Genomic DNA, 26,898 nt, shown 5'->3' on the forward strand with positions numbered 1-26,898 from the left:
CCCCCACCTCCCAGCACCCAGGCTCCAGCCCCCCCACCTTGCTGCTCACCCCCGCCGGTCCCAGCACCACCCCTCCATGGTCTCCTGGCCCTGTGGGGGGGACCTGGCCGGCCCTGGAGCTGAATCCCCACCCCCACCCCGGGGCGGGGAGCAGAGCAGGGCGAGGGGCACCACCTCGGGGTCAGAGGGGCTCGCGGCCCACCCACGTTCCAGGCCCAGCTCCCTTGGGGGGAACTGTCTGCAGGGCGAGGCGTGGCGGAAAGACACGGGGAGGGGTGTGGTTTTGTGTTTTTTTTAAGGTTGTTTTTTTTTTCCTTTTCTTTAATATGAAAATTACTCGAAAAGACAAAAGGGCCAACCCTGCTGGGCAGCTGGGCCTGCTGCCTGCCACGCGGCCCTAACATTCCAGGAGTAAGTGTTACAGAGCTCAAGTTCATCTACAAAAAAAGTAATAAAAATAAAATTTAAAATGGCACCTTCAATAGAACACAATGACATCTCGCCCCCGGCTCCGGGCCAAGGCCGGACCCACCACCGCCTCTTCGCTCCAGTCGGAAAGTAAACACAAAGCTAAAAATGACTCTTGGGTATTCCGGAATAAGTTAAACCGCGCGTCCTCCCCGGTGTCCACGGAAGGAGCGCACTGCTCCGCGCGCAGGGCGGTGGCCGGGCCGCCTAGTCCTCTATGACGATGGGCTCGTCGTTGACGGGCGCCGGCGGCCGCGGCACGGCCTGGCTCTGGCGCAGGGCGATGGGCCTGTAGGGCCGGCGGGCGGCGCGCTTGGTTTCTGAAGACGAGAGCAGCTTGCGGATCTTCCTGCAAGCACAGGACCGTCAGCCCGGGCCCGGGGTCCCCTCCCGCCTGCCCTCGGCCGCCCCCGGGGGTCACCACCTGGTCTCCTCGGTGGCCATGTAAAACACGTCGTCGGGGGCGTCGATCCAGTTCATCCGCCGCCGCTTGACCGGGGGCAGCGAGCCCCCCCGGATCAGGCGCACTTTGGTGGGGTACGACTTCCCGTTGAGCAGGAGGTTCCGGCTTGGTCCCTGGGTGTGGGGCGCAAGGCGGCCGTCGGCACAAGGACGCAGAGCCACCCCCTGCCCGCCTCGGCTGCCGGCTTCACCACAGGGCCCAGCCGCAGCCCGGAGACCACGCACTCGGCACATGGGTGGAGCTGCCCCCCACCCCCCGCCCACCCTCCTTGCTGGGCCCGGGGGGCCCTTACCATGTGCCTGGTCTGTCCGTGGTTCGCCAGACCTAGGGACGGAGAGAGCGGGGAGATGGGCCCACATCTCCCCACCAAGCCCCTGCCCGGGAGGGGCCCAAGAACCCCCCAGTCGCACCGGGAGCCCCAGGGCCCTGAAGCTCTCAGGGGCTCTGGGGGAACCTGCGTCTGGGCTCGAAGCCTTCCCAGGTCTCACCGAGAAGGCCCTGCCGAGCCCCGTGCCCCTCTGGGCCACGACAAGTGAAACCCTGCACTGTGGCTGACACTGCTTCCCCACGGTCCCGGGGCTCTCGGGCCGGCCGGGGGGGGGGGTGCTGGTGGCAGCTCTCAAGAGAGGAGCAGGGCGGCCACCTTGACACGCTCGGCGGGCTGGGAGCCACCAGGCAGACGAGGCAGCCCTGCCAGGGACTCGGGGAGAGGCCACCGAGCCCCGGGCACAGCCTCCCCTGCGGGGCTCCACGGGGCACCGAGCGCCCCGACTCCCGGCAGCTCGTCTGCTCTGTCAGCACCAGCGGGCAGGGGGAGTGGACGGACTCCCCCACGCCCCAGCCACGGCCCTGCCCGTGCGAGTGTACGTAACCAAGCACATGAGCGGGCAGGCGTGTACTGCGCGAGCGAGCACATGCGCGCACGTGGCATCGGCTGCAGCTGGCGCTTCTCCCAGGACCGGCCCAGCCCCGGCAGGAGAGACCCCTGGAGAGGATGGGGCGCAGGACCCCCTCTCAACCCGACCTCCACGCAGGCAGCCCTCATCCCCCCGCAGCCTTCTCTGCCGAGCGTGGAGCCTCCGAAAGGAGCAGAACCAGGCTCTGGGGGCTCCGACGGGGCAGACGGGGCCACGGCCCGGGAGCCCAGGACAAGGACGGGAAGCAGCCATCGGTGCAGCAGCTACTTACCCAGGTAAGTTCCTACCGGGAGGACGGACGGGCAGAAGAGAGAAAACAGGTCTCAGAGCTAAAAGGCGACGGCTGGCGTCCCCACGCAGCCCGGGGCTGGGCCCTGCACCCCTCCTGCCACCCCCCGGGGCCCTGGTTTAAAGGAAAGCGTTCAGACTACGTGGACTTGAACTCAGCTTTTAACGGCACTTTAAAAAACCACAGCCGAGGCTCCATAGTGTCTACTGAAAAAGACGCAGAGCCTGAATCGGACGCTGCCCAGTGCCGTTGGAGCAGCGGCGCCAGGCCTGGTGGGGTGTGCTGGGGGCTCCCTTGATGGGGGGCCTGCCCTGGGCCCCACGGAGAGGACACCACCCAGGAGGGAGGCAGCAGAGGGCACGGATGGGGCACGAACAGCACCCCCAGTCCAGCTTCTCTTGGGGGCTACACATGGGGTCCTGGGTCCCTCCTCCAGACGCTCCCCGAGGTGCCCGGGGCCTCTGGCTGTGCCCCCGTCTCAGACAATGGACCCCACCCCTCTGACGTGGACACCCGCTGCGAGTGAAGGTGCCAGTGACAGCAGAGCTCCGTCCTCCTCTCTTTCACTCGGAAGACCCAAGTGTGTGCCCGGATGCCCCCTGCCCCGCGAAGGGAACACACTGAGGCACCCTGTGCTGCAGCAGACGCTCCCATGCCTGGTGCAGGGGGCAGGACCCCCAGCAGGCTGTAGCCCGCCCCACGCACTCAGCCGAGGGGCCCCCAGCCCCGTGCAGCCACCCACACAGGGCCTCACACCCCTCTGGCCCCTCTGGACCCCCTCGCTCTCTCCGGTCTGGACACCGTGGCCCCTGCCTGCTCAGCTCGCCCCACCCTGACGAAACCACGGTCCGGGACCCCTGGGAGAGACGGGGCCTGTGAGGAGACGCCTCCCACCCCATGCCACCCCCGCCCCAGCAGACACGCCCACAGGAGGGTGCAGGCCCAGCGCGGGGGAAGCCGAGCAGGTGCTTACAGCATGCAAGGGATGCAGGCCAGGCCTCGGGGGGGGGCCAGGGAGGGGCGGGGGACACACTGGGGACAGACAGCCGGGACAGGACAGGCCGGGATGGGGTGGCGGGCAGGGGACGGGCAGGCCGGGGTGAGGCTGCCGCCTCCAAGCAGCTGCCCCCACGTGGGCTCAGGCAGGCACAGAGGGAGGGGCCCGGCCGGCCGACAGCGCGAGCGGCCCCCGCCTTACCCCTACTGGGCATCAAGAGGCGCTTCTTCACGGAGCCTGGCCGCGCCCGGGGCGGGGGAGAGAGAGAGAAGACACGTGAGCAGGCGCAGCCAGGCGGCCGCATGGGGCCTGGCGCCCGGCAGGGGCCACTCACCGTCCACCCCGTTGTGCTGCTCGTAGCTCCGCTTGCCCAGGATGGTGGGGGAGCCATTGTTGATGACGGGGGCTGCCTTGGCGGGCGTCAGGCTGCTGAGCACACTGGCCGCACTCTTCACGGGCTCGGGCTTGGGGGGGCGGGGGTGAGCCTCTGTCAGGACAGCACAAGCAGAGTGAGGGCCACAGGGCTGTGGCTGTGGGGTCAGCACCTGAGGCGGGCCAGACAGTGCGGTGACAGGGCCTCCCCACAAAGGGACAGATGAGAAGGGAGGCCCTCACCCTCAAGGTCACATGGAGCACCCGAGATGCCACACAGGCCCCCCAGCCACCATGCCTGCCAGACCGCCGAGCCCACGGTCCCAGAACGCCCTTCATGGGGGGAGAGGCCCCTGCACCAGGGTCTGACGCACACGTGTCCAGAGCCCAGAAACCAGTGGGAGCCTCCGGAAGTCAGGCCGAGCCCTTGGGACAAGGTGCCTGTTCCAGAGGCTGACGCCCCCCACCCTGCTCAGCCTGCACGTGGCCCTCCAGGAGCCCTGGGACAGCTGCTGTGCACGGGGGCTTTGGGCTGGGGGCCCCCAGGCCCTGGCAGGGAGTAGGAGGCTCACCCAGGTACCGGAGCACGGCTTCCAAGGGCTTCCGTGCCACCTGCTTCAGCACCAGAGGGCTCTGGGATGCCTCGGGCAGCCGGGCCGTGCCTGCAGGGAAGCCGCGCCATGAGGGACGGACAGAGGAAGGGGTCCCAGCCGGCCTGCCGAGCTCCCCCCACCCCGGGCAGGATGGGGCACTCACACTCGGCTTTGATGGCTGCGCTGTTGATGGGCAGGTGGGGGTGACGGGCAGCGTGGCCGGGCCGCAGGATCTCGCGGCACAGCCGCCGGGCGATGCGCGTCAGCTTGGTGGTGTGCAGGTAGAAGGCCTGCCGCGTCTTCATGGCGAACTTGGGGCTGCTGCTGCTACGGGCCGGAACGCCGTGTGGGCTCTGCGGAAGGGGGCAGGCCGCCCCGACACAGTGTGTGAGCGGGGGGCCGGGCTGCCCCGGCGGCCGGGGAGGGGGGCCCACTCACCATGTTACTGCGGTTGGGTCCCGGCCTCTCGCCGTCGAGCCGGGTGGGCATTTTCAAGCCACCATATTTCTTCCAATATGTCCAACAAGATGCGCAGAGACGACACTGCATGTTAGGGGGACCCCAAGAATACCACTGGTAAGACTGTGTGGCTACGGACAACAAAGTTGGAAATATACGTGTTCTTAAGCAGAACCGGCGATTTCAGAACATCGCGAAGGCGCAGCCACCCGCCAGGGATGCCCCCTCCCCCGGGACCCCAACAGTGAGACCGAGGCCACCCCTGCCCGGGGAGCCCTCCCAGGGTCCCGGGGCATGTGGGGTGGGGAGGTCAGGCCAGCCAGGCCGTGGCCTCACTTACTGTAGCAGCTCTCGCAGGCCCGACCGGCCCCAGGGCTCTGGCCTGGCGCCCCTGTGCCGTTCGCCACGCCCGCCTTGACGTTGTTGACGTTGATCTGGTTTGGATTTGGCTTATTACTTCAGAAACAGAGGAGGATGGAGACATCACTGCAGGGTCCGTGATCCAGGGGGATTCTCCCAGCTCTCCCTTCTGCACCCCAGCCCTGACCCAACGGCCCCAGGAATGCGAGGACAGAACTTACTAGTTGGGAATATAGACTTGCTTCAACTTGCTCTCTGCTTCGGCTGCTTTCAAGCGTTTCTTAAAATACAAACAACAAAGGGCAGAGATCAACTGCTGGGCTCCATGCCCCCAGACGACAAGCTGGCCCGGAGTGGGGAGATCACTGTCTCTCCAGGAAGGTGAGCGGCTCAGCAGCCCGCAGTGGTGGGGGACAGGGGTGTTGACAGAAGTCACCCCAACATCTACAGAGCCCCGAGTGCTAGCTGGGAGGCCACACGGCCACCCTCCTCCGCCCACCCCCACCCACCGGTGCGTACCCACTCACCTGCTGGACATATCTGTCCGTCGTCTTCCACATGTAGTAGTACTCGATGATGCTGGTGAGGGACTTCCATGGGAGCTGGGGAAGACAGGGGCGCGTCACGCCGGGGGAGGGCAGGGGCGGGGCAGGAGGGGAGTGCAGGGAGGGGCGCACGGCCAGGCGCAGCCTCTGCCGCCACCGGCTCCCTCTCAGGAGGAGTGTGGGGCAGCAGCTCCCGAAAGCCAAGTGCACGAGCACGAGGCCTCGCCTTGTCTCAACTCCAGGTGGGAGGACACCCCGTGGCCAGCGATCCTTCACAGCTTCCTTTCTCTTACTCTTCTTTCCTTCTATAATACCTTTGTTTCACTCAGATTAGTGTAGTTTTCTTCTGCACACAGCAGCATTTAAAGCTACGAATTTCTCTCTAGCTGCACCCTTGGCTAGTCCAGCATGTCGGACCTGCAGGGCTTCCATCAGGGCTGTGGTTTCAAATTTTGTTGGCTCTGAAGTTCTATGTTTTTCTTTTTCAGTCTAGCGTTGCAGCTAGAAATGTCTTGCCTATGAAACTGCTGCTACTCTGGTATTTACTGACATTTCTATATAACCAATCCTCTATGAACACGTTTAAGATGTGTTCTGTGGCATGGATCTAGCAGCTCTGCCTCCCTGCACACAGAATCCAGAAGCTCATTCCCGTGCTGCTGCATGTGGCCTCTCGGGACAGCAGAGGGGACGCCGCGCAACCTTCCTGCCTCGCAGCACATGCAGCTCCTGCACTGGTGAGTGTGGCTCAGCCGAGACTCCGCACAGCTCTCTGCCCAAGCTCCTGTGCTGGCTCTGCAGCCCCACTGGCTTTGTCCTGGCTCCACTTCCTGCCCACGTCTTCTGACTTGATCCTGCTCAGTCAGTCAGTGTTTTTATTCGACGTTGTCCTTATGGCCGCGGCCCACAGAGGCCCCCCTTGCTCCTTGGCTCCAGCTCTGCCTACCAGACCTGCCCAGAGGCTCGCACTTGCTGGAGCAGCTTGGCTGGTTCCCTCAGGGCCCTTCTGGGATTGGCCTCTGGCCCAGCCTGGGGCCGCCCTCTCTCCGGCATCCCTTCTCTTCCAGTGAGTCCTCAGGGGGCTGGGCCTCGCCGCCCACGGCTGGCCCCGCATGCAGGCCCCTGTGCTTTCACTGCTTCGGCGGTGCCATCGGACCCCTACCCCTCTGCGGAGGTCACCATCAGGACCCCCGGCCCCTCTGCCTTGCTCTCCCTTTGCCTCCAGACGCCACTCTTTGCGGTGCTCACCCATAAGCTCAGGGGCTAGGAGGCCCCCCCGGCAGTGTAAACTCTACCTCGTGGGACCAGGGGTGGGGGGGAGTGCCCGCCTGAAGGCCAGACCCTCGGGGCACAAGACAGAGACACACAGAAAGACGTGCGGGGAAAACACTGGAAATTATAAATAAGACATGGGGAACTCCAGAGCCCCTTGGGGCTGAGTGGGTGGGGCCGGTCAGGATGACGTCATGGGGCAGAGCAGGTCCCTGGGCCACCAGGAGGAGAGGATGGACGGACACAGGGAGACAAGGACGGTCAGCAAACGCCAGGAGCTGGAAGAGGCGAGAACTTCCCTACGGCTCTCGGGGGACCCAGGAGGCCGACAGCTTTGTCTTGGGCTTCGGGCTTCCAGAACAAGAGGGGGCAAATCCCTGCTGCTCTAAGGCACCAGCGTATGGCTCTTCGTCACGGCCACCCAGGAAACTCAGACAGGGGGTCTCGGTGAGGCCCCTCCGGCCAACCCTCCAACTCGCCAAGTGGGGCAGCACGATGGCAGGCCGGGAAGGAAAGGGGTGCCCTGGGAGGAGCGGCTCGGGGTGAGGGGGTCAGGCAGGGTCCCGGGGACCTGGGCTGCACCCTTGGCACCCGGTGTGGCGTGACCACCTGCTGCCCACCTGCCCCAGCTCACACCGCCCCCAGCCCACAGACAACTTACAAAATCCTGCTGGATGTCGGTGAAGTCCTTCCCATACTTCTCCAGGGCCTCCTCGAAGAGGTTGGCCTCCGAGGCCGACCACTCCTCCATCTCGTCCCTGCAGAGCACCGGCCCGCCCTGAGGCACCAGCGCCGAGATGGCCTTGGAGATGTCGTAGACGTTTTTGTGCAGAGTGTCCATGGCGTGGAACTGCGGCAAGGGGCCTGCAGTCAGACCAGGGCTGCCCCCACCCCAGGAGCCACCTCCTCCCTCTGCAATGGCCCCTGCACAGAGGGGTCTCAGGGCGGCTGGGCAGGCAGCCTTCAGGGCGGAGGAGATGGCGGCAGGCCAGTCTCCAGGGGACCCCAGGGTGGAGGCGGGGCCTGCGCAGGAGATGGTACCTGGGCTGGGCCTTGGCCACACCCAGCCTAGTGGGTCCCGGAGCTGTGGGGACCCGACCTGGCACCCCGGGCACTCAGGGACGGCCCCCAGGAAGGACGTGCCCGGGCAGGGGGGTGCAGCGGGCCCGGCTCACCAGGGTGATGTCACGGGAGGCGGCGGCCGCGCTCATATGCAGGCTGGGCTGCCGGACGGAGCTGCTGCAGTCCAGCGCCCGCGCGAAGGTGCCCACAGAGCTGGGGGACAGGGAGACGCTGACTGCCCCGGCCCTGCACACACAGAGGCCCGGAGAAACCCCCCCCAACGCAGGCCGCACCCCTCCCCGCGCTCCCTGTGCACGGCTTTCTGCAGTGCTGGCTGCAGAACTCGCTGGATAGAAGGGGACCCTTAACATTGTCTCAGTTCGTGGAGAGAATACAGGGACCGTCTGCTTTCTTCTTCTGCCTCCTGACAACAGCCACACGAGCTGGGAGTGGGGGGAGCCTGGGCAGAGGGGGGCCCTCTGGGTTCAGCCCCTGGCTTTGGGATATTTTCTGGGTGCCCCCACACCCACGGAGTGGAAACCCTGGCCCGTGGCCCAAGGAGCAGCGACGTCTCTGCCGCACTCACCGGGCCACCACCAAGAACTGGTCGATCTGCTTGTCGATGAGGGGGTTATACGCCTCCCACACCTTGGTTTCCAGCTTGGACTGGTCGCGGCCATCCTCCTCGCCTGCAGGGAAGGAGGCGCAGGGGTGGTGGGCGGGGAGGGGGGGCCCGGGTGAGGACGTGGGGCAGCCCCCTCCCCCTCGTGCCCGGCGCAGACCCAGCCTCTGCCAGGGTGCAGACGGGGGCCAGCCGAGAGCTCGGCTGGTCCCAGGATCTTCCTCTTGAGGCTGACTGCAGTCACATGCGGGGACCCCGTGCCCCCTCCTCCCAGCTTCCCTGAGGCGAGCACCTTGCAGGTCCACCCGCACCACACCAGGACATGACGTCAACCCGGACGGGACACAGACGGACGTCACTCGGGCCCTCGCAGGCCAAGGAGCTCATTCTCATCCCTTCCTTTCCAGGTGGGGGGCCCCTCAGGGGTGGGTCCCACGTGGGCTCTGGCGGCACTGCCCGGGGCCGCCACCCCTGGCATGCAGCACCCAGCCCCACTGCTGCTTCTGCGCCAGCACTCCTGCCCTTCTGGGGAGCCGAGGTTACAAGAACCCCACATTGACGGAGCTGACGCCACATCCAGCCTGACGGGCATCACCAAAGTGGGGCCACCAGCTTCACCAGGAATAGCAGGGCTGGCAGTTTCCCACAGAGGAGCCCCTCGGGAGCATGCAGCGGGGGCACCCCAGGAAGCAGAAATTCCACAACAGTTCTTTGTCTAGGCTCCCAGCCAGGCACCACAGTGGTAAATTAGCCCAGGGTGTCAAGCTTCACCTTCTGCAAAAGAAGTGCTCAGTGCCCATTCTGCTCCTTGAGGTGACGAACCTACTGGCCAAGTACAGCGTGCAGCCAAGGTGGAGCGGAGGCAGCAGGGAGACCCACCTCCTCACAGCTCCACCCAGGGGAAAATTCTGGAAAAATCTAATTCTGGCAGAATCTGCCTGTTTTACACCCAGGACTCCCGTGTATGACAACTCTTTTGCTGTCTGGGAACATTTTACAACTAAGTCCTCCTGGCATGTCTGCAAGGAAGCCACGGTGCTTGCAAAGGGATTCACCGGACCAGCCGCAGAAGGCGTGTGGGGCAGCACAGACGCCGAGAGGGAGCCAGGGCTAACTCCTCAGGGGGGCAATGGGAAAACCCGTTTTTTGAAAGCTGCAAACAAATATTTAGGGCTGAAAATCCTAAATTCTCTAACTTTAAAATACTTCATCAAAGCAAACGTTGTCGTCGGACCAGGTGACATGTACCTGGGCGCCCGGCCACCCTGCTCTCCAGCTCTGTGTATCCAGAAAGCTCCGTAATGAAGAGCTTCCAAAAAAGGCCCATGTCACATGTGAAGGTCCCACCAGAATTCTGTATAAACTGGTGGTAACTAAGTTTTTGGGGACAAAAATATCTGTTGTGAGAGGTCGAGGGGGAGAAAGCAGGTCTAGGAACCGCTCGAAGCCTCACGGGTGCGGAGCTGGCAGGACAGGTAGCATTTCGGGAGTAGACAGAGCAGGACCACTGCTCCAAATTGTGTGCACAAAATAAATTCCAGATGGATCTAAAATGTGAGTGTAAAAACTGGAACTGTCTAGTCCTAGAAGAGAACACAGAGACCCAGCTTTTGGAACAAGGAAGGTGCATGGACCCCCCAGCCCAGCCCTGGCCTCCAGGGTTTCATCCTTCATTCCAGCACCTCGAGGCTCTGCTCCCGCAGCCCCTCCCCGGCCGGCGGGCGACAGGCAGATGGAGGGCTGTGTCCGAGCTGCCCTCGGGGCTCACCGCTCCCACCTCCCTGCTGGGTCCTGGACTTCACCCGATTTACTCTTCCTGGGCTTGAGCTCTAAGTTTATACTGAATATTACATTGTTATTTATTTCTTATAAATATTTACAATTTCTTATAAAAATTCCAAGTTTTGTGGAATGTAGAAGAAATCAACGAGCGAGTGAAAGATTAGGGATGGCAGGGGAGTGAGTGAGGGATGGTGGACGGACGGACAGACGAGGGGGACAGCAAGTGGCTGGGGGACCACAGCCCCGCTGTCCCGTCTGCCCACCTGGGGGAAGGCTCCATGGTGGACACGTCCGGAGGCAAACTCCGCAGATGCCTGCAGACTCATCCGGAGAGCGAGCTTTAAACATGTCACGAAAACCAACTCCCCAAAGGAAGCAAATCTCAACCTGCCAAGGGCGGCCCGAGCAGTCCACTCCAGCTAAGGGTCCTGGGACTCGCTGCCGGGACCCCCAACTCCCAAAGCTTCGAAGCCCCCCGCCCCACCCGGAGCACAGGCTGAGCCAGGCTGACGGCACCGCGGCCCTGCCCCACCGCAGCCTTCTCCAGGCCCCAGGCGGCCGCGGCCCTACCTTCCTTCAGCAGGTCGGTGATGTCCGCTTGGTACCGATTTCCCACCCGAATCTCTCCTTTGTCAGCAAGGAGGGTCTTCTGCTGAGGGTCGTAGACTAGAGAGTAGAAGAAGAAATCCTGAAAGACACCACACACAAGACAGAAGGGTCACCTCCTGCGGTCCTCACTGGAGCCAGGAGAGGCCACTTCCAGGAACGTGCCCTCCCAGACACTCCCGAGGGCCCGATTCCTGCAGCACTGAGCAGGGGCCAGGGCGGGGGGGCCGCGGAGCCCCCAGGTGCGCCCCAATGTCCTGAAGCAAAATCAAGGGGCAAAACCTCTTGGGGGGACACAAGGGCAAGAAGGGGACAAGGTCTGTCCCCCTGACAGTGCAGAGGTGGTCGGAGCAGTGACAAAAAAGGACCACAAAGAATCAGACTTAGAAAGGGGCTCCAACATTACCCACGTGCTTGGAGGACCTCGAAGTGCCAGGACACGTGCCCAAGAGGGAGGTGGGAGAACTGCTGCATGTCCATCGGCAATGACCGTCTGAAACCAGCTTACTAAACAGCTTTTAATAGCAACAGAAAACATAAGGCCACCAGGAACGCGGTCAGTAGATTCTGGGCAGGACCTGCTGCAAGCCACCACGGAAGACTCCAGACGCGTCGTGGGCTCAGATGCCGCCATCACCAGCCAGAACCGCGGCTGACGCTGCCCACCACGCAGCCACAGCATTTTTGCTTGAAGCCTGTTTTCAGAAAACGCAAAAGCTACCCAGCTGCCTGTGGGTGGTATTCACATAAGACAGCGTCTTCCAAGCTTCTGCTACCCAGCATTTTAGGTCTTCAGAGTTGGTTTTAAAGAGGTAAAACCCACGAACATAAAACTCAGTTTGTGATGGTTGGGTTTATGTGTCAACTTGGCCAGGTGATGGTGCCCAGGTGTCTGGTCAGGCAAGCACTGGCCTAACCTTCACTGCAAGGACATTTGTGGCTAGTTAATAAACCAGAGGCTGCAGCTGTGACTGGTTATATCCACGAAGGGCGTGTCTTCCACAATGAGACGATGCAGTCAGCTGGATTTAGTCCCATCAGTTGAAGACTTCTAAGCGAGACAGACAGAGGACCTTCTCTTCTTCTTTGACCAGCGAAGCGTTTCCTGAGGAGCTCATCGAACACCTTCGTCGGAGTTGCCAGTTTGCTGCCTGCCCTACGGAATGTGGACTCGTGCACACCCACAGCTGCATGAGAAATTTATAAAATCTCACATTTACAGGTAACTCCTATTGGCTGACTCCCTGGAGAACCCTAATACACCGTTCAGGTGTACCCCACAGGGGCGCTCTGTACCCCCACAACAGTGCGCAGCCCCCAGCTCTCCATACCCCAGACCACCAGAGAGCCAACTTTCATTAGTTTTTCAAAATAAAGTCTCACAAGCCACATCCCTCTTGGGTTTCCACTGATGGACGCTCACGGTGGCCATGGATGCGTCTGGACTTACTCCCACCAGGCCCGTGCTGCTCTGCCCGGCTCATCCTTCCGGTTTCGTTCCACTCCTCCCTCGGGGCTCTGAGAGGGCAGCTCCGCGGTTACCGGCCGCTCCTCCTGGACGGACACGCTCCTCAGGGCCATGGCGCCGCTGCCCGCTCCTGACTGCATCTCTGGTTCCTTCACAATGCTGGAATTCCTCTCTTACTTCTCTAAGTTTATTACAAAGACCTTTTCTATCCGTCCCTCATCATTCCAGAAGCTGGCTGTGGTGTGCGGTTTCTGCTGGCCACTGCTCACGTGCACGCTGTGGCAGTTTATTTTCTCCATCAGGGGCCTCCGCTTGTCAGACATTCTGTGAGCCGTCCTTGAGGCTTCAGCAGGGCACAAGATGCCGCAGAGACACCGAGGAAGTGCCCAGAGCCCTGGGTGCAAGAGCTGGAAGAGCAGCGGGGTTGTCATCACGAGTATACGCTCCCCAGACAGGCAAGTAGAAAACAGGCTCAAAGAGCCCCCACACCCTGCAGCTGGGGGGCACACCCTGGGGCCTTCTAGAAAGGTGTTGACCGCAGCTGCCATTTTAGAACCTCCTTGTTCACCCCTTCCCATGCCCATGTGGAAACAGCTACGTTGAAACACCACTTTCAACACAGCATAAAACTTCTCTGTGGGGCTCCATCGCTGGAAACGCAGACAGCCTCACATGCTCTGATGGAAACACTCCCAGGGCTCGCGGCACTTCCCACGCCCCAGCGGGCCCGTCAGGCCGACTCGGTCCCTCTCGAAGCTCCACACGCCCAGTAGGAAGTGGCCCCTCACCGCCCCCACTGGGGACAGGCCATCGCCTGTGTTCACTGTCTGCCTGTCCACCCACCCACCTGTCCGTCTGTCCATCCATCCACCCATCCACAGAGCTCCAGGAGGGCTGAAGGCAAGGCAGAGAGAGGGAGAGAGGGTGCCATCAGGGCCCCTGGGGGCCACACGGGCTGGGCAGGAGGGCCTGGCAGAAGGGGGCCTCCCTGCCATTGCGGGCCAAGCCCTGGAGGACACTGAGCCCAGGAGGACGCCGCGACCAGGACGCCGAGCCCTGGAGGACGCCGAACCCAGGAGGACGCCGAGCCCTGGAGGACGCCGAGCCCAGGAGGACGCCGAGCCCTGGAGGACGCCGAGCCCAGGAGGACGCCGAGCCCAGGAGGACGCCGCGACCAGGAGGACGCCGAGCCCAGGAGGACGCCGAGCCCTGGAGGACGCCGAGCCCAGGAGGACGCCGAGCCCAGGAGGACGCAGAGCCCTGGAGGACGCCGAGCCCTGGAGGACGGCGAGCCCTGGAGGACGCCGAGCCCTGGAGGACGCCGAGCCCTGGAGGACGCCGAGCCCAGGAGGACGCCGAGCCCAGGAGGACGCCGCGACCAGGACGCCGAGCCCAGGAGGACGCCGAGCCCAGGAGGACGCCGAGCCCTGGAGGACGCCGAGCCCAGGAGGACACCGAGCCCAGGAGGACACCGAGCCCTGGGCTGCAGGTGCACATAGGCAGAAGCTCCAGCTGCCCCTCACTGGGCAGATGGTGGGTTGGTCTGGAGCTGTGTGCCCCCCAGAAAAACATGTTCTCAAATGTCAGCCACTCCTGGGGTGTGAACCCATTCTAATTAGGACCTTTTGATGAGGCCAGTGGAGGTGTGGCTCAGCCCAAACAGGATGGGTCTTAATCATTACTGGAGTCGTTTTTAAGAGAATGAAATTCAGACAGAGAGGAAGCCACAGGGAAGCAAGAAGGTGAAGATGAAGGGAACCCGGCAGAGAAGGGGAGGCCAGGGGGGCCGCCGTGCGCGGGGCCTGTGACCGAGGAGCCTGGGGCTGGGGTCACCAGCAGCCGCCCCAGAGCGCCACACTCTACGGGAAGAAAGCCTAGCCTCAATGACGCCTTGATGTGGACTTTCTCCTGGCCTCAAAACTGAGCCATTAAATTGCATTTCTTTAAGGCAACCCAATGCCTGGTATTTGCTTGAGCAGCCACAGAAACTAAAACAGCACAGTGTGATGTATCCTCACAATGGAAAGTTCTGGTCACACAATGACAGACACACCTTGAAGACATCCTAAGGACTGCAACGGATCAGATGCGAAAGGACAAATACCGCATGACCCCACTGCGAACTCAGGGTCAGAGCCCAGAACGCAGGTCACCAAGGACGGGGTGGGGGTCACTGTGGAGGCGGCGGTTTGTTGGGGATGAAGAGTTTCGGTGCTGGACGGTGGTCACGGCACAACACTGTGACTGTAATAAGACTCCACCGAGTCGTACACGGGAACGTGGCTGAAATGGGGAATTTCAGGTTGTATATATCCCACCAGAATTATATACATAGACCAAATTATACAACACAAAGCGTGAACCTCCATGCAAACTATTGGCAGTATAATTCACAGTATAATTTTAATAATATTTCACCAGTTGTAACAAAGCTGCCACACTAATGCAACATATCAGTGATAGGAAAACCTGTGTGTGTGTCGGGGGGGATCATAGGGAACTCCGTATTAGATTTCTACGTGATTTTTCAGTAAACCTTTATCTGATCTAATGTTAAAAAAAAATGTCACGGGGGGAGAAAAACGGCTCGGGGACCCGGCGGTTCCTGCCCTCCTCCAGTGCTTCTCACGAGAGCCACGGCGCATGGGCCTCAGAGGCGTGACCCCGTCGGGGGGGCAGTGGCACTCCTGGCATCTAAGGGGCGACCCTACAATGCACAGGCTGGCCCCCCACCCCAAAAGCCAGCAGGGCCAGGTGGAAGCACCCACCCCGAGGCCCTGAGGCCCCCCCACAGCCCAAGAGGGAGGCTGGCCAAGGTGGGAGCTGCCTGGTGGGGGCACCGTGCCATCCAGGCTGGGCAAGCCCACTCAGCGGCTGGCGCTCACCGCACTCCCACAGCCACAGCCAGAGCACGACAAGCCTTGGGGTTAGAGCCCGTTGCACTGAGACCCCACAGGCCAGTCCCCTGGCCACTCACGCCCGCACTGGCCAGGCCAGGAGAGCCTGGGTCTCACCTGGGGGTGGGGGCTGACGGGTGACCCAAATACCTGCAAAGCTGGCGATGCTAAGTTTACAAACTCAAACTTCTTTATTGTCACCAGCCACCAGCACCGCTATCTCCCCACAGGTTTGGAGGCCGTTTCCATAAATGGGAGCCCCCCACCCCAATTCTGACAGCTGCTGTGAGACCCCTGGAGGGGCAGCAAAAGGGCCTCACTCGGTTCTAAAGAAAGCCCTGGGGAATGGCCTACTGGGTGCTGGGGCTCCTGGGGCACCTGCAGGGCAGCCACGCTGGGACAGGCCGCGGCGGGGAGGGGGCTGCCCAGCTGCGAGCAGCCCCTCAGCTCGGGGCCGCCGGGCTCGGCCTCACCTCCCGCTCCAGGTAGGACTTCAACGACTCGGTCTCGTTCAGCAGAGTGACGCTGCACTTCCCCCTGGAAGCAAGAGGCAAGCCTTCAGGGCGAGTGCCGGCAGAGGCCCCATGCCCCGCGCGGCCCCAGCCCACTACCTGATGTGGGTGGCGGGCAGCGACTCCAGCTGGCGAGAGAGGAAGAGCTCGCGGTGCCGCAGCTGGTGCTTGAGCTTCTCGGGCAGGTCCACCATCTCGGGGTTCTCCAGCTCCTCCTCGGTCTCCCCTAAGGGCAGAGGGGCCCATCAGCCTTGCCCCAGTCCCCCAGGGACCGTATGTGCAGGGCCCAGCCCGTGCACAGCCAGCAGGCCGGCAGGGGTGGGGACGGGCTGCAGGGCAAGTGCCCAGTCACCTCCAGGCACCCCTAGGGCCTGGACACCCCCTGGGGGACCCAGGACTGGGAGAGGAGAGAGGAAGGGAGAGGAGGGGTCCAGCTTCGGGAGCAGCAGCAGGAGAAAAAGAAGGGAAACGAGGCAGTAGCCGCTACGCCCCCCAGGACGGGTGGACAGAAAGCAAACGACCCCACCCTACATGGCGCACCCACAACCAGGGGCCATGCAGCACCCAGAGCCCATGGCTGAGGGTGCCCGAGCCCCCAGAACCAGGCCGGGCCTGGAGACCACCAGCCGGCGGCCCTCCCTGCCCAGCGCACGTCCCCCCCAGGGCCCCGGCAAGGCGGAGCTGCAGGCCGGCGCGGGTGAGCGGGATGGGCATGCAGGCAGCCGCGCGGGCACAGGCCGCGGACACGCCGACAGCGGGCCGCACTTACCTTCCTCGTCGTTTTCCGCCCCAGGTCCGGTCTTAGAGCAGACTGACAGGGCTACACAAGACAGACACCCGCAGGCGGCGAGTCAAGGACGGAGCCCGCGCCCCCCACACTGGGCCGCTCCGGGCCCGGGGCTCCCGGCACCACCACATGGCACCGTCCAGACCACCGCCCGAGTCGGGGGGCCCAGGGCCAGGGCCAGGGCGCGGCCCAAAACGCACGGACTCGGGGTGCAGGGAAGCCTCTGGAATGGCCCACGGGACATGCTGTCTGGGGGGTGGGCCCTGCTTCTCTCGTCCTTTCGTACTGGGAGAAAAGGTCTATAGATAGAAACCGACCTGCCGAAGGGCCGCGGCGGCAGGCGGGCGAGCGAGCAGGCGTGTGCCCTCCAGGCACGAGCCCACAGGAAGCCACACCCGGGAGGGACCTCGGGGTCACGTCCAGCTCCCCTCCCTCCTGGCAAGGCCCCCCTGCTCGGGACAAATGTCCCGGGAGCTGGGCTGAGGGAAACACGTCGGGTCCCAGCTCCCCTGGGCGACCCTACAGCCCACCCGGCCCTGCTCGGTCCCAGGCACCACCCGCCTCCCCCAGCTCGGCAGCACCCACTGCTGGGCTCCCGGAGCCAGGGCCCCGGAGGAAAAGGGCTCCCCAGGGACCCTCCCCCGAGGCCGGGTGGGGCTGGGAGGGGGGGGGGGTCGGGCAGGTAGTTCCCAAAGCAGTCACCCTCAGCCCCCAACGCAGCCCACTGTGGCTCAGAGACCCCTTAACCAGATTCCAGCACCCTGTATCCCGGAGGGGCTCCCAGGAGTGGGGCTGGCACACACTGGGGCTCCACACCCCTCCTCTCACAGAGTGAACCCCCCCGTTATGCAGACAAAGACCCGTGGCCCCATCCGAGCCCCTCCCCTCGGCAGACCACCTCCCAGACGCCCCCTGCGAGCCCGGCCCACGCCCACCTCCAGCCGCCGGCCCAGCCTCAGCCCCTTGGACCCGCTCCTCTCCCGGGGCCCAGGGCACAGCACTGAGGCCCTGTCCTGGCCCCGGGGTCCTGGCGGGGGGGCTCCTGCAGTGGCCACAGGGAGCCGGGAGAGGAACAGGAGAGCCCCAGAAGTGGGGTGAGACAGGCCAGTGGGCGTGGCGGACGTGGAGTGATGGCCGGGGCCCCCTTAGGCGAGGCCCCTGAGCTTCAGCCGAGCTTCCAGAACGTGTTCACCCAGGGGACCCCTGGGTCTCCCCTGCAACTCCTGCCCTCCAGGGGGACGCCCAGCAGGCCACCAGCAGCAGAACTGGGGCCTTCAGAGGCTGTGACAATCCTCGAGCCCCGACTGGGCTGCCCCGGGCTGGCACACGGCAGTGTCTATGCTCCCCAACCACAATCCCACAGGTGGGTGTCCCGCCGGCCATGCCACAACACCTCACAGCTCTGCTGTCACCCAGACCAGCTTACTCCGTGGGGCCCTGCCCCAGAGCCGGCGTCTGGGAGCAGACACGGCAGCCCCTGCAGGAAGCAGCCTGGCCGACGAGCATGTGCGCCAGCCCTGCAGGCTCCGGGTCTCACTGCTGTGGGCCCCGGGGACCCTCAGCTCTTCTTCTCAGCACCCAGAGGCTGCAGAGCCCAGGGCTGGAGGTCTAGAGGCCCCCAGTCTCACTCCGCGTCCCTCCTCCGAGGACACACACCTTGGGAAGCCGCCAACCACTGCGGCCGGTTCTCTAGCACCAGGAACTCCCACCCACCCCATACAGACCGCGGGCACCTTCTCAGGAGCACCCACCAAGCCACAAAGTCCCAACTCTCAGGGCCGACCTGACCCAGTCCCGGGGCCCTGGCAGTGCCTCTCCCAGCCCGGGCGGGACAAGCAGCCCCTCAGTCCCTGCACCCCCCGCATCCCGACGGGCCAGTGGTGTCCCCAGCAGCACCGGAGGCCACACCTGCGTGAGAAACTGCTGGGGAGCAGTTGGGACCCGCTGATCCTTCAGCACGGGGTGGGGGGCACAAGGGACAGGGTGCAAGTGACGCCGGCCAGCACCCCCGGACGCAGCGGAAGCCACAGCCCAGCTCGGCGCACAGGGACACGGATCACCAGGCAGGCCTCCTGGGATCGCACCCTGGTGGTGGCAAAAAAGAGCGGCAGCACTTGGCACCAGAAACCTTCCAGAAGAACGGAAAGCGGCAGGACCCCTGCAGCCCAGGCAGCCCCGCGGCCCTCTCCCAACCCAGCGAGGGTCCAAGCCACAGCGAGTCGCATTTCAGCTCCCACAAAGCCCAGCGATGCCGCATACACGCAGGCTCAGCCGCACGGGGCCGGCCCAGCGTGGGTTTACTGACGGACACGCCAGGCTCCCTGCGTGCCAGGGACCATGAGCCAGTGTGCAAGTGCGCATGTATGTGTGCACGCACACGCACCCAGGGCCCGGGGCTGCGGCTACAGGAGAAGAGAGCAAGGCCAAGGCCAGGAAGGACAGCGTGGGCTCAGGCAGGGGGCAGAGGCAGGGCAGGGGTGGAAGACAGGGCAGAGACTGGAAAGCAGAGGGTACGGGAGGGGTGAGGAACGGGGCAGGGGCGGAGGGTGGCCTGAGCCAGGCCAGGCCCCCTCAGGTGTGCAGGGAAAGGACAGTGCGTCCGCCTGGCTCTGCCCGTCCCGTGGGGCCCCTGACCGCGGCCCTTCCCGCCCCCCGCCCGGCCCAGCCCCCAGGACGGCCGAGGACTCACTGGCGTGCTTGTCGGCCAGGGCGATGAGCGAGCTGGAGATGTCCCTCCTGCGGTAGAAGCACACGACCTTGGCCTCCACGTTCCCATTGGCCGTCTGTAACGAGGGCAGCAGCCTGAGCCGCAGGCTCTGGGGGCCCACGTGCCGGACCGGCACAGACCCTCCCCTGCCGACCCCGCTCAGGACCCTCCCCCCAGGTCCAGCTTCTGGAGTCCCCAAGGTCAGGTCCAGCTGCCGGGCTCAGGCCCAGGACCCGCCGGCCACCGTCACTTTCAAGCAGCAAAGCAGCAGTGCCAGGTGGGGGGCCACTGAGATTGTCTCTTCAAGGATGGAAAAGCTGTCCAGATGGGACGGGAAGTGAGAGCCACACGACATGCAACAGGCTTTCCAGGAGGTAAATCAGCAAGGCACGAGAGCGGGAGTCGCAGAAGTTCTTGGCCCAATGGAGGGTATCAAGTGTCAACCGTGGGGCCAGGGCTCTGTGAGGTGCCTGTCTGTGAAGGACGGCGCAGCTGGCTGGGTGCAGCCACCTTGGTGCGGCGTCGGAATTCCACCAGACCAGGGGTCCTCCGAGACGTCTTACGCCGACATCTGTCACACCACGAGCACTGTCGGCTCCGCTGCTTCACAGGAAACCCTGGCAGGCCCCGGCCTGAGTACAGCCTTCTCTCCTCCAGCAGGTCCCACCCCTGCTGGCCGAGCCCACCCACTCGCCACCTCTGCCCCCTACTTCTGTCCTTTGCTGGACGCAGACTTCCTCAAATGAGGCTCTGGAGCAACTTCCGAGGGCCCTTGCTGCCTGTTCTGGTTTGCTAATGCTGCCAGAATGCAAAATACCTGAGATGGACTGGCTGTTATAAAGGGGGTTTATTTGGTTACAGTTACAGTCTTAAGGCTGTAAAGTGTCCATCAACAGTTGGGCTTTCCAGGAAAAAGGCTAATGGTGTCTGGAAAACCTCTGTCATCTGGGAAGGCACATGACTGGTGTCCGCTTGCTCCCAAGTGGGGTTTCAAAATGGCGTTCTCCAAAGTGTCAGCGTCTCGGCTCCAGCTCACTCTGCGCTCTTTCTGTCTGAGCTTATGTAGTGCTCCAGTGAACTAATCCAGGCCCATGCTGAATGGGCAGGGCCACACCTCCACGGACACTGAACCAGTAGGTTCCAACCCAATCCACACTAATGCGTCTGCCCCCACAGGAATGCATTAAAGAACATGGCTTTTTCTGGAGGACATACACGTACACACCAGCACACCCCGTGAGCTCCCCCGAGGGGCTCCACCCCACGGCCATGCGACAGCCCTTCTGGGCCCTGCTGGGGGGGGGGACCTGAGGGGGGACCCTTGCGTGCAGCAGCCACTGCCCTGCCAACCACGCGACCAGCCTCGGCACATTCTCTCGGCTTCTGCCCAGCACGCCTGCCCGGCCCAGGAGCCTTGGGCACTGCCTCCGCCAGGCCCCTCTGGGCTGGGAGGGTGCCCCGCTTTCCCGGTGGGGGCCCTGGCACTCTCCTCAGGGTCAGACACTGCTCGCCCAGCCCACCAAGGGGCCTGGTCACACAGGCTCCTCCTGGAAGGACATGGCCAAGCAGCCCCCCACCCCGCTCCTCGGGGCAAGGACAACACGGATGACTTGGAGCCCCTGACCCCCACGCATCTGTGCATCACTCGCTCCCGTCAGCAGGGGCTCCTGCACATCCCTTTTACACCTTGGTCAGTGTTTCTTCTCCTGCTCGGACCACTGGGCCAGGGAGGGGGCTCCTTTAGTTGCTCCTGGGTCCTCTGACAGACCCTGGTCCCAGGGGGGTTCTGGTTTGCTACAGCTGCTGTTGTGCAAAATCCGAGAAATGGACTGGCTTTTATAAAGGGGGTTTTAAGTCACAAATTTATAGTCCTAACACTATAAAGTGTCCAAACTAAGGCATCCACAAAAGGCCGATGGCATCTGGAACACCTCCGTCAGCTGGGAAGGCACGTGGCTGGCGTCTGCTGGTCCTTTGCTCCCAGGTTGCGTTTCATGGCTTTCTCCAAAATGTCTCTGGGCCCCTCTTAGCGTAGCCTCTCCAAGCATCAGCAAGCATCTCGGTCTCTCCGAAAGTCTCTCTCGGCTGCTCTGAGCTCCTTCCGTCTGAGCTCTCATGAGGGCTCCAGTGATTCCGTCAGGACCCACTGTGAATGGGCAGGCCACACCTCCGTGGAAATTATCCAATCAAACGCTTCGTCCAGCACGACTGGGTTCAAAGACCACAGCTCTGTGGGGGACATGATATATCCAAACTGACACCCAGGGTTAAAACAGAAACCATTTTTAGTCCTGGTTTTATCAAAGCAAAGCATGTACAAATGTCACAAGCATGGAGAAGATGCTCAAGGAAGACAGCAGCCTGTGCCCGCCCTGCGCCGGGGGCCGCGCTGCCAGGTGGCACGACACTGCGCCTCACACCAGCACAGCTCGCTGTCCGCAGAACGGCATGCCCGTGACCAGGCGAGAGCAGTGTCTCCTCCTCACGCGCCGGCCAGGTCAGGGCCAGCCGCCATCGCGTCTCCACCCCCCGGGCTCCCTGACGCCCTCAGCAGCAGGGCTGTGAGCTCCCAGGCTGCCTCGGCCAGCGTTGGTGGGACGGACTTGAGGGTCCCACGGCGGGAAGGGCTCCTGGCCTCCGCGGCCTGCTTCCCTCACGCTTCCGCCCCCGTCTCGGAGACGCTAAGACGTGCCTGGGCTCGGGCCTCGGGGTGGTGGGTCCAAGCCTGCCTCTCAGCTCCTCGCTCCTCTCTGCAGGGCTCCTGCTTCCCCAGATCCCTACTAGGAGGGGGCACTGGGATCCGTCCTCCAACGTTCCAAACACCTTTCTCTCCGAGACTGTGCTTTTGTCCTACTTTCTGGGCGATCTCCTCAACTTGATGACTTCATTCTTTCATTTCACGTTTTCCCCAAGGGCTGCGTCTCATCCTCCGGACAATGCGGGCCGTGTCCTCCAGGCCCGAGGGTGCCCTCTGCGGGTCTGGCTTCGGTCTCCTTCTGCTCCCTGCTTCGTCTCCTTTACCGATTCCTTCTCTAGGGCTGTTCTGACCCGTTTTTCACGTGACGAGCCCTGTCTGGGTGTCCCCTGCCTCCTGGCTGACCCCTCCCCGTGCATGAGGCACAGCCGTTGGGCGGCAGTGTCGGCGGCGGGTGACGGGGCGACTCGGCCCCCCAGAGAAGTGCCCTGACTCCGCCGGACGGGGGACCCGGCCGTGGGGCCCGCACAGAGGCAGGTCGTGAGTGGGACCCCACGCCCCTTTGCTGTGCTGAGGGGGTGCGAGGACGAGAGGCTGGGGCCACGTCCAGTTCCTGCACTGGCTCGAGGCCCCGGGCCGAGGGTCCGCGACGAGTCCCACGCAGTCACAGCAGACAGGAGGGGACGGCCCTGCGGCCCCGGAACAGACCCCACCCCACGCCACGGCTACCAGCCTCCCTTTGCCATGCCACATCCCTGCCTGGGGGATGCTCTCCAGCCTCAGTTTCCTCGTGTGGGCAGAGGGAGGAGACACCCCCAGCGCGGGGCCCACGGAGAGGCAGGCTGCTGGGCGTGGGGACATGGGGCCCCGCTGGCCGGCTCCAGCAGATCTGGAGTCTGGGGCAGCTATGGCCTCCAGGCGGGCCGGCCGGGCTCCCGGGGGTGGGGGTGCCCTGCCCCACACCCCCTGCAGATGCAAGCACTAGGCCGAGCAGCCGAGCAGCCCCTGCCTCCCGGGTCGGCCACAGCTATGGGCGGCCCTGTGGCTGGAGCCTGCCCGCTCGAGCCGCGTCCCATGGGGGTGCCGTGGAGCAGGATGAGTCTAGCACCCATGGGCCCGCTGCACCACGCACGGCCCTCAAGGCCCTCAGCTCCCCGCCTACCAGGAGCCAGGAGGGGCAGGGGACACAGGCTCCAAGGCCCGCGGCCTGAGTGGGACCTGCTCCCAGTGACCACACTTCCGGGAGATTTGAGTCCCTGCTCAGGGGCATGGAGAGCTGGGAGGGGGTGGACTTCCAAATCTGGGACCCCACTGCAGCCCACTCCCCACCTTGCGGCCCCAGGGCTGGGTGGCTCTGGCCTCAGTCTGTGAACACGCCCGTCCCTTTGCCCACTTGCCAAGGACTCAGGATGCCCCCAGCAGCGCAGGGAGCCCCAGCCACCCCCAGCTCCCACATGGGACACTCAGCCAGGACGGGCGAAGCAGACAGCCCCCCAGGACACGGCCAAGGCCGCCAGGGAGTTCCCACTCGGGGCCCCTCGGGGGGTATGCACCCTGGGGCCCTGCGGTGGGACCCGGTGGGGGGAAGGGGCAGCAGGCGGCGTGGCCCTCCCCGGCGGGCACTCCCGGGGGGGCGGGGGGCAGCCGACAGTACCTTGTTCAGCTCTTCAATCCTCCGGATCAGGTACGGGTTGCTGGAGGAGTTCTCAAAGTAGACGTAGTCTGCAAAGAGTCAGAGACAGCGTCACGGCGGCCCCGGAGCCCCTGCTGCGGCTCAGCCCCGCGCCCTGCCCGCCCCCGCCAGTGTCTCCGAGGGGCGCGACACTCCGGCTGCCCCTCTAACTCGGGCATGCCCGGCCGTCAGTCCCAGAGGGTCGGGAAAGGGGGGGAGAGGGGCCACAGCCCCCCAGCGCAGAGCTCACACGCCAGCGAAGGAGGCGACCAACTAGAGACCGGCTGGGGAGGGGGACTGGGTGAGGGACAGAGCCAGGGAGGGCCAGGGGTGCCCCCAGGACCCCAGCCCAAGTCCAGGTACCGGGTCCTGAGGAACTTGTCCCCCCTGGACCCCTGGGGACCCCTTTCCTCCGGGCTCCCAGCCCCCAACCCCACGGAGCACAGCGAACGTTTTCCGGGGTGGCGCCCGCCCCCCGCCCCCCGCCCCCAGGCAGTGACGAGCAAGCACGCTGGGACACAGAGCAGAGCCATCAGGCCCTGGGGCGCGGCAGGTGCACCCCCAGGCAGAGCTGCCCAGCCCAGGGCTGGAGGGACCCTGCCTCGTGGGTGGCCGTCGGCTGACATAAAACTCCTGAAGACAAGCCAGAGGCTCTGTTTCCCAGCCACGGGCCCGACGCCCACCGTTCCCCAGTGGGGAGGCCCAGCTCCAGCCCAGGCACGTCAGGGGCAGCCCCCAAGGGGCTCGGGCACCCTCGAGAGTCAGAGAAGGAAACAGGAAGGAGACCCCGAGAAAGGAGGCCACTCTGAGAAAGAGGGGCCCCGGGAAGGGGCAACCCCGAGAGACAGGGAAGGACAGGCCCGGCAGGACACGGAGAGTGAGCGGCAACCCCAGACGAGGAGGAAAACCCTGCACCCCAACCAAGGCCAACGCCTGGAGAGCAAGCAGCCTGCCCAGGCCCCACAGGGACCTGAGTGCCCACCCGGGAGGGACCCTGCCTCCCTCCTGCAGGGGACACACACACACGCAGACACACAGCCGCGGACACACACTGGGAACACACACCTGTGTGCTCCCACCCGGGAGGGACCCCACCTCCCTCCTGCCACGGACACACACGCGCAGACACACACCTGGGGACACACACCTGGGGACACACACCTGTGAGCCCCACCCCCACCCCCACCTTCCATGGACACATACCTGTGGACACACACCTGCCGTGTTCCCCGCTCACCCGCACACCCAAGCACCAGACCACCCACAGCCACACCCATCTCCACAGAACAATGAACCCGTGATTGAAATCGTAGACAGACTCGCCCTAAAACTACAAAACGCTGTTGAAAGAAGCTGAAGGAGAACTAAGTAAGCAGAAAAACGTCCCATGTTCGTGGCCCGAAGAGTCAGTACCCTTCCGAGGCCCCGGCCTGCTCCTCCTGGAGCCTGACAAGCTGACCCTAAAGCTCACACGGAGCTGCGAGGAGCCCTGGACGGCCACAGCGATACCGGAAGAGAACACAGCGGGAAGGCTCACGTTTATGCTACCAAACCGAACTACAACGAAACAGCAATCAAGAAAGTGTGGTACTGGCACAAACACAGACGTATGATCAGCGGACACAACCGAGAAACCAGAAACAAACCTCCCATCTATGACCAACGAACACGGAAGGAGGCAGCTGTGTCCACACAACCGGGAACAGTCTCGCAAACAAATGGCTCTGGGACAACGGGAAGTCCAAACCTCACACCACAGGCAAAAATTCACTGAAAATGGCTCAGAGATGCAAATGTAAGAGCTAAGTTAAGTGTAAAACTATAAAATTCCTATGTTAGAAGAAAGAAGTAACTCTCCATCCCCTTGGACTTCACCAAGAGCACAAGCAACAAGATAGACACATAGGATTTCATCAAAACTGAAAACTTTTGTGTACAAACAAGTAAAATGAAAACCCAGAGTGAGAGAAAACATCTGTAACTCATACAGCTAATAAGAGACCTTCATCTAGAACACATAAAGCATCTTGGAACTCAATAACAAAGACAAATAGCCCAGTGTAAAAACAAAGAATTTAAATATCAATTTCGCCCAAGAAGATAAATGGTCAATAGCACATGAGAAGATGGTGAACATCTTTTGAATTAGGGAAGTGGAAACCAAAACCACAGCCAAGACTCCGATACGCAGAATCAGAAAGTCAGAGCACAAGTGCGGGAAAGGGGCCTGGTGCTGCAGCGGTGACGGGCAGCTCTGGAAAGCCCTCTGGCCTTCCTCAGGCCCACAAACCCGGAGCCGGCAATTCCAGCCAGGGCCGTGCCCGGCAGTGAAAGCGTGTGCGCACGGAGGCTTGCACGTGGTGTTCCACAGCAGCAGCAGAGTGTGTGGGCAGGGAGTCATTCGTCCACACAGCTCGTAGCTCCAACAGGCTCCACCCAAGGATGAACCCTGAGGACAGCACACTGAGTGCGCGAAGCCAGGTGCAGGCCCACAGCCTCTGGATCCCACAGCCCCGGGATCCCATGGCCTCTGGATCCCACAGCCCCGGGATCCCATGGCCTCCGGATCCCACGGCCCCCGGATCCCACAGTCTCGGGATCCCACACCCATGGAGCCAGCATGGGAGCAGACAGTGGGACCAGCCATCACCAGCAAGAGGAAGCGAACGGCGCAGTGGCCCTGGAACGGGTGAGGGTTTTCTGATTATGCTGATGAAAGTATTGACTGTGAATATAAATGGACGAACCATGTGACATGTGAAATTCAGAAGGGGCAGGACTGAGGCGGCCCCGCCGACAGGCACGGCAGTACGCGGCTCTGTGACACAGAGGGGTCTGCAGGCAGTGGCTGTCGACTGGCGGGGGGCAAGCAAGATGTTCTCAAGTTAGACTGGGACAGCGCACCTACAATCCTGTGAAAATGCTAGAATTCACTGACATTTACACTCAAACAGGTGAATTTCATAACTGTAATTATCCTCAACAAGGCTACTTAAGAAAAGGTCTCAAATCAATAATCTAAGCCTTCATTCACTCTAAGAAACTAGGCAAACAGAAAATTAAACACAAAACCACTTTGTGCAACCACCCAAGCTCAGGAACAACCCAAGTGTCCCTCAAGTGGGAGATGGACCCCCAAGCTGGTTGTCCGTCCATTCAAAGGCAGACTCCAAGCCACAGTCAGCTGCGATGCCCCGGAAAACACACACACACACAGATGGCGCACAAGGCTATCCCCGCAAAGGACACCTGAAGGGACAGACGTGCAAGGGGCTGCCAGTGGCAAGACGGCTACACGCCCATGCGACTGCAAAGGCACAAAGAACTTCACGCACACAAGGGGTGATCTGCTG

The 26,898-nt window shown here is 63.1% G+C and overlaps 1 protein-coding gene across 12 annotated transcripts in view; it reads right to left on the minus strand.

The window, feature by feature from the left end:
• Positions 1–281: 281 nt before the first annotated feature.
• Positions 282–26,898, minus strand: part of MTA1 (metastasis associated 1) — a 46,271-nt gene continuing 19,654 nt past the window's right edge. Inside the window, exons 2-22 of one of the 12 annotated variants that reach the window (XM_037831661.1) lie at positions 23,528–23,595; positions 19,161–19,254; positions 16,454–16,504; positions 15,784–15,910; positions 15,646–15,709; positions 10,772–10,889; positions 8,384–8,486; positions 7,911–8,010; positions 7,397–7,585; positions 5,446–5,520; positions 5,140–5,198; positions 4,899–5,014; positions 4,538–4,689; positions 4,263–4,452; positions 4,079–4,168; positions 3,469–3,621; positions 3,336–3,371; positions 2,120–2,131; positions 1,224–1,255; positions 893–1,044; positions 282–817 (exon numbers count right to left, since the gene is read on the minus strand). In XM_037831661.1, coding sequence (XP_037687589.1) covers positions 676–817; positions 893–1,044; positions 1,224–1,255; positions 2,120–2,131; positions 3,336–3,371; positions 3,469–3,621; positions 4,079–4,168; positions 4,263–4,452; positions 4,538–4,689; positions 4,899–5,014; positions 5,140–5,198; positions 5,446–5,520; positions 7,397–7,585; positions 7,911–8,010; positions 8,384–8,486; positions 10,772–10,889; positions 15,646–15,709; positions 15,784–15,910; positions 16,454–16,504; positions 19,161–19,254; positions 23,528–23,595 — 2,123 coding nt within the window. In that variant the 3' untranslated portion in view covers positions 282–675. The other 11 variants (XM_037831664.1, XM_037831662.1, XM_037831665.1 and 8 more) reach the window with 11 other exon arrangements.

Source organism: Choloepus didactylus, chromosome 4 (genome assembly GCF_015220235.1).
Source record: "Choloepus didactylus isolate mChoDid1 chromosome 4, mChoDid1.pri, whole genome shotgun sequence".
In the NCBI taxonomy this organism is placed as follows: domain Eukaryota; kingdom Metazoa; phylum Chordata; class Mammalia; order Pilosa; family Megalonychidae; genus Choloepus; species Choloepus didactylus.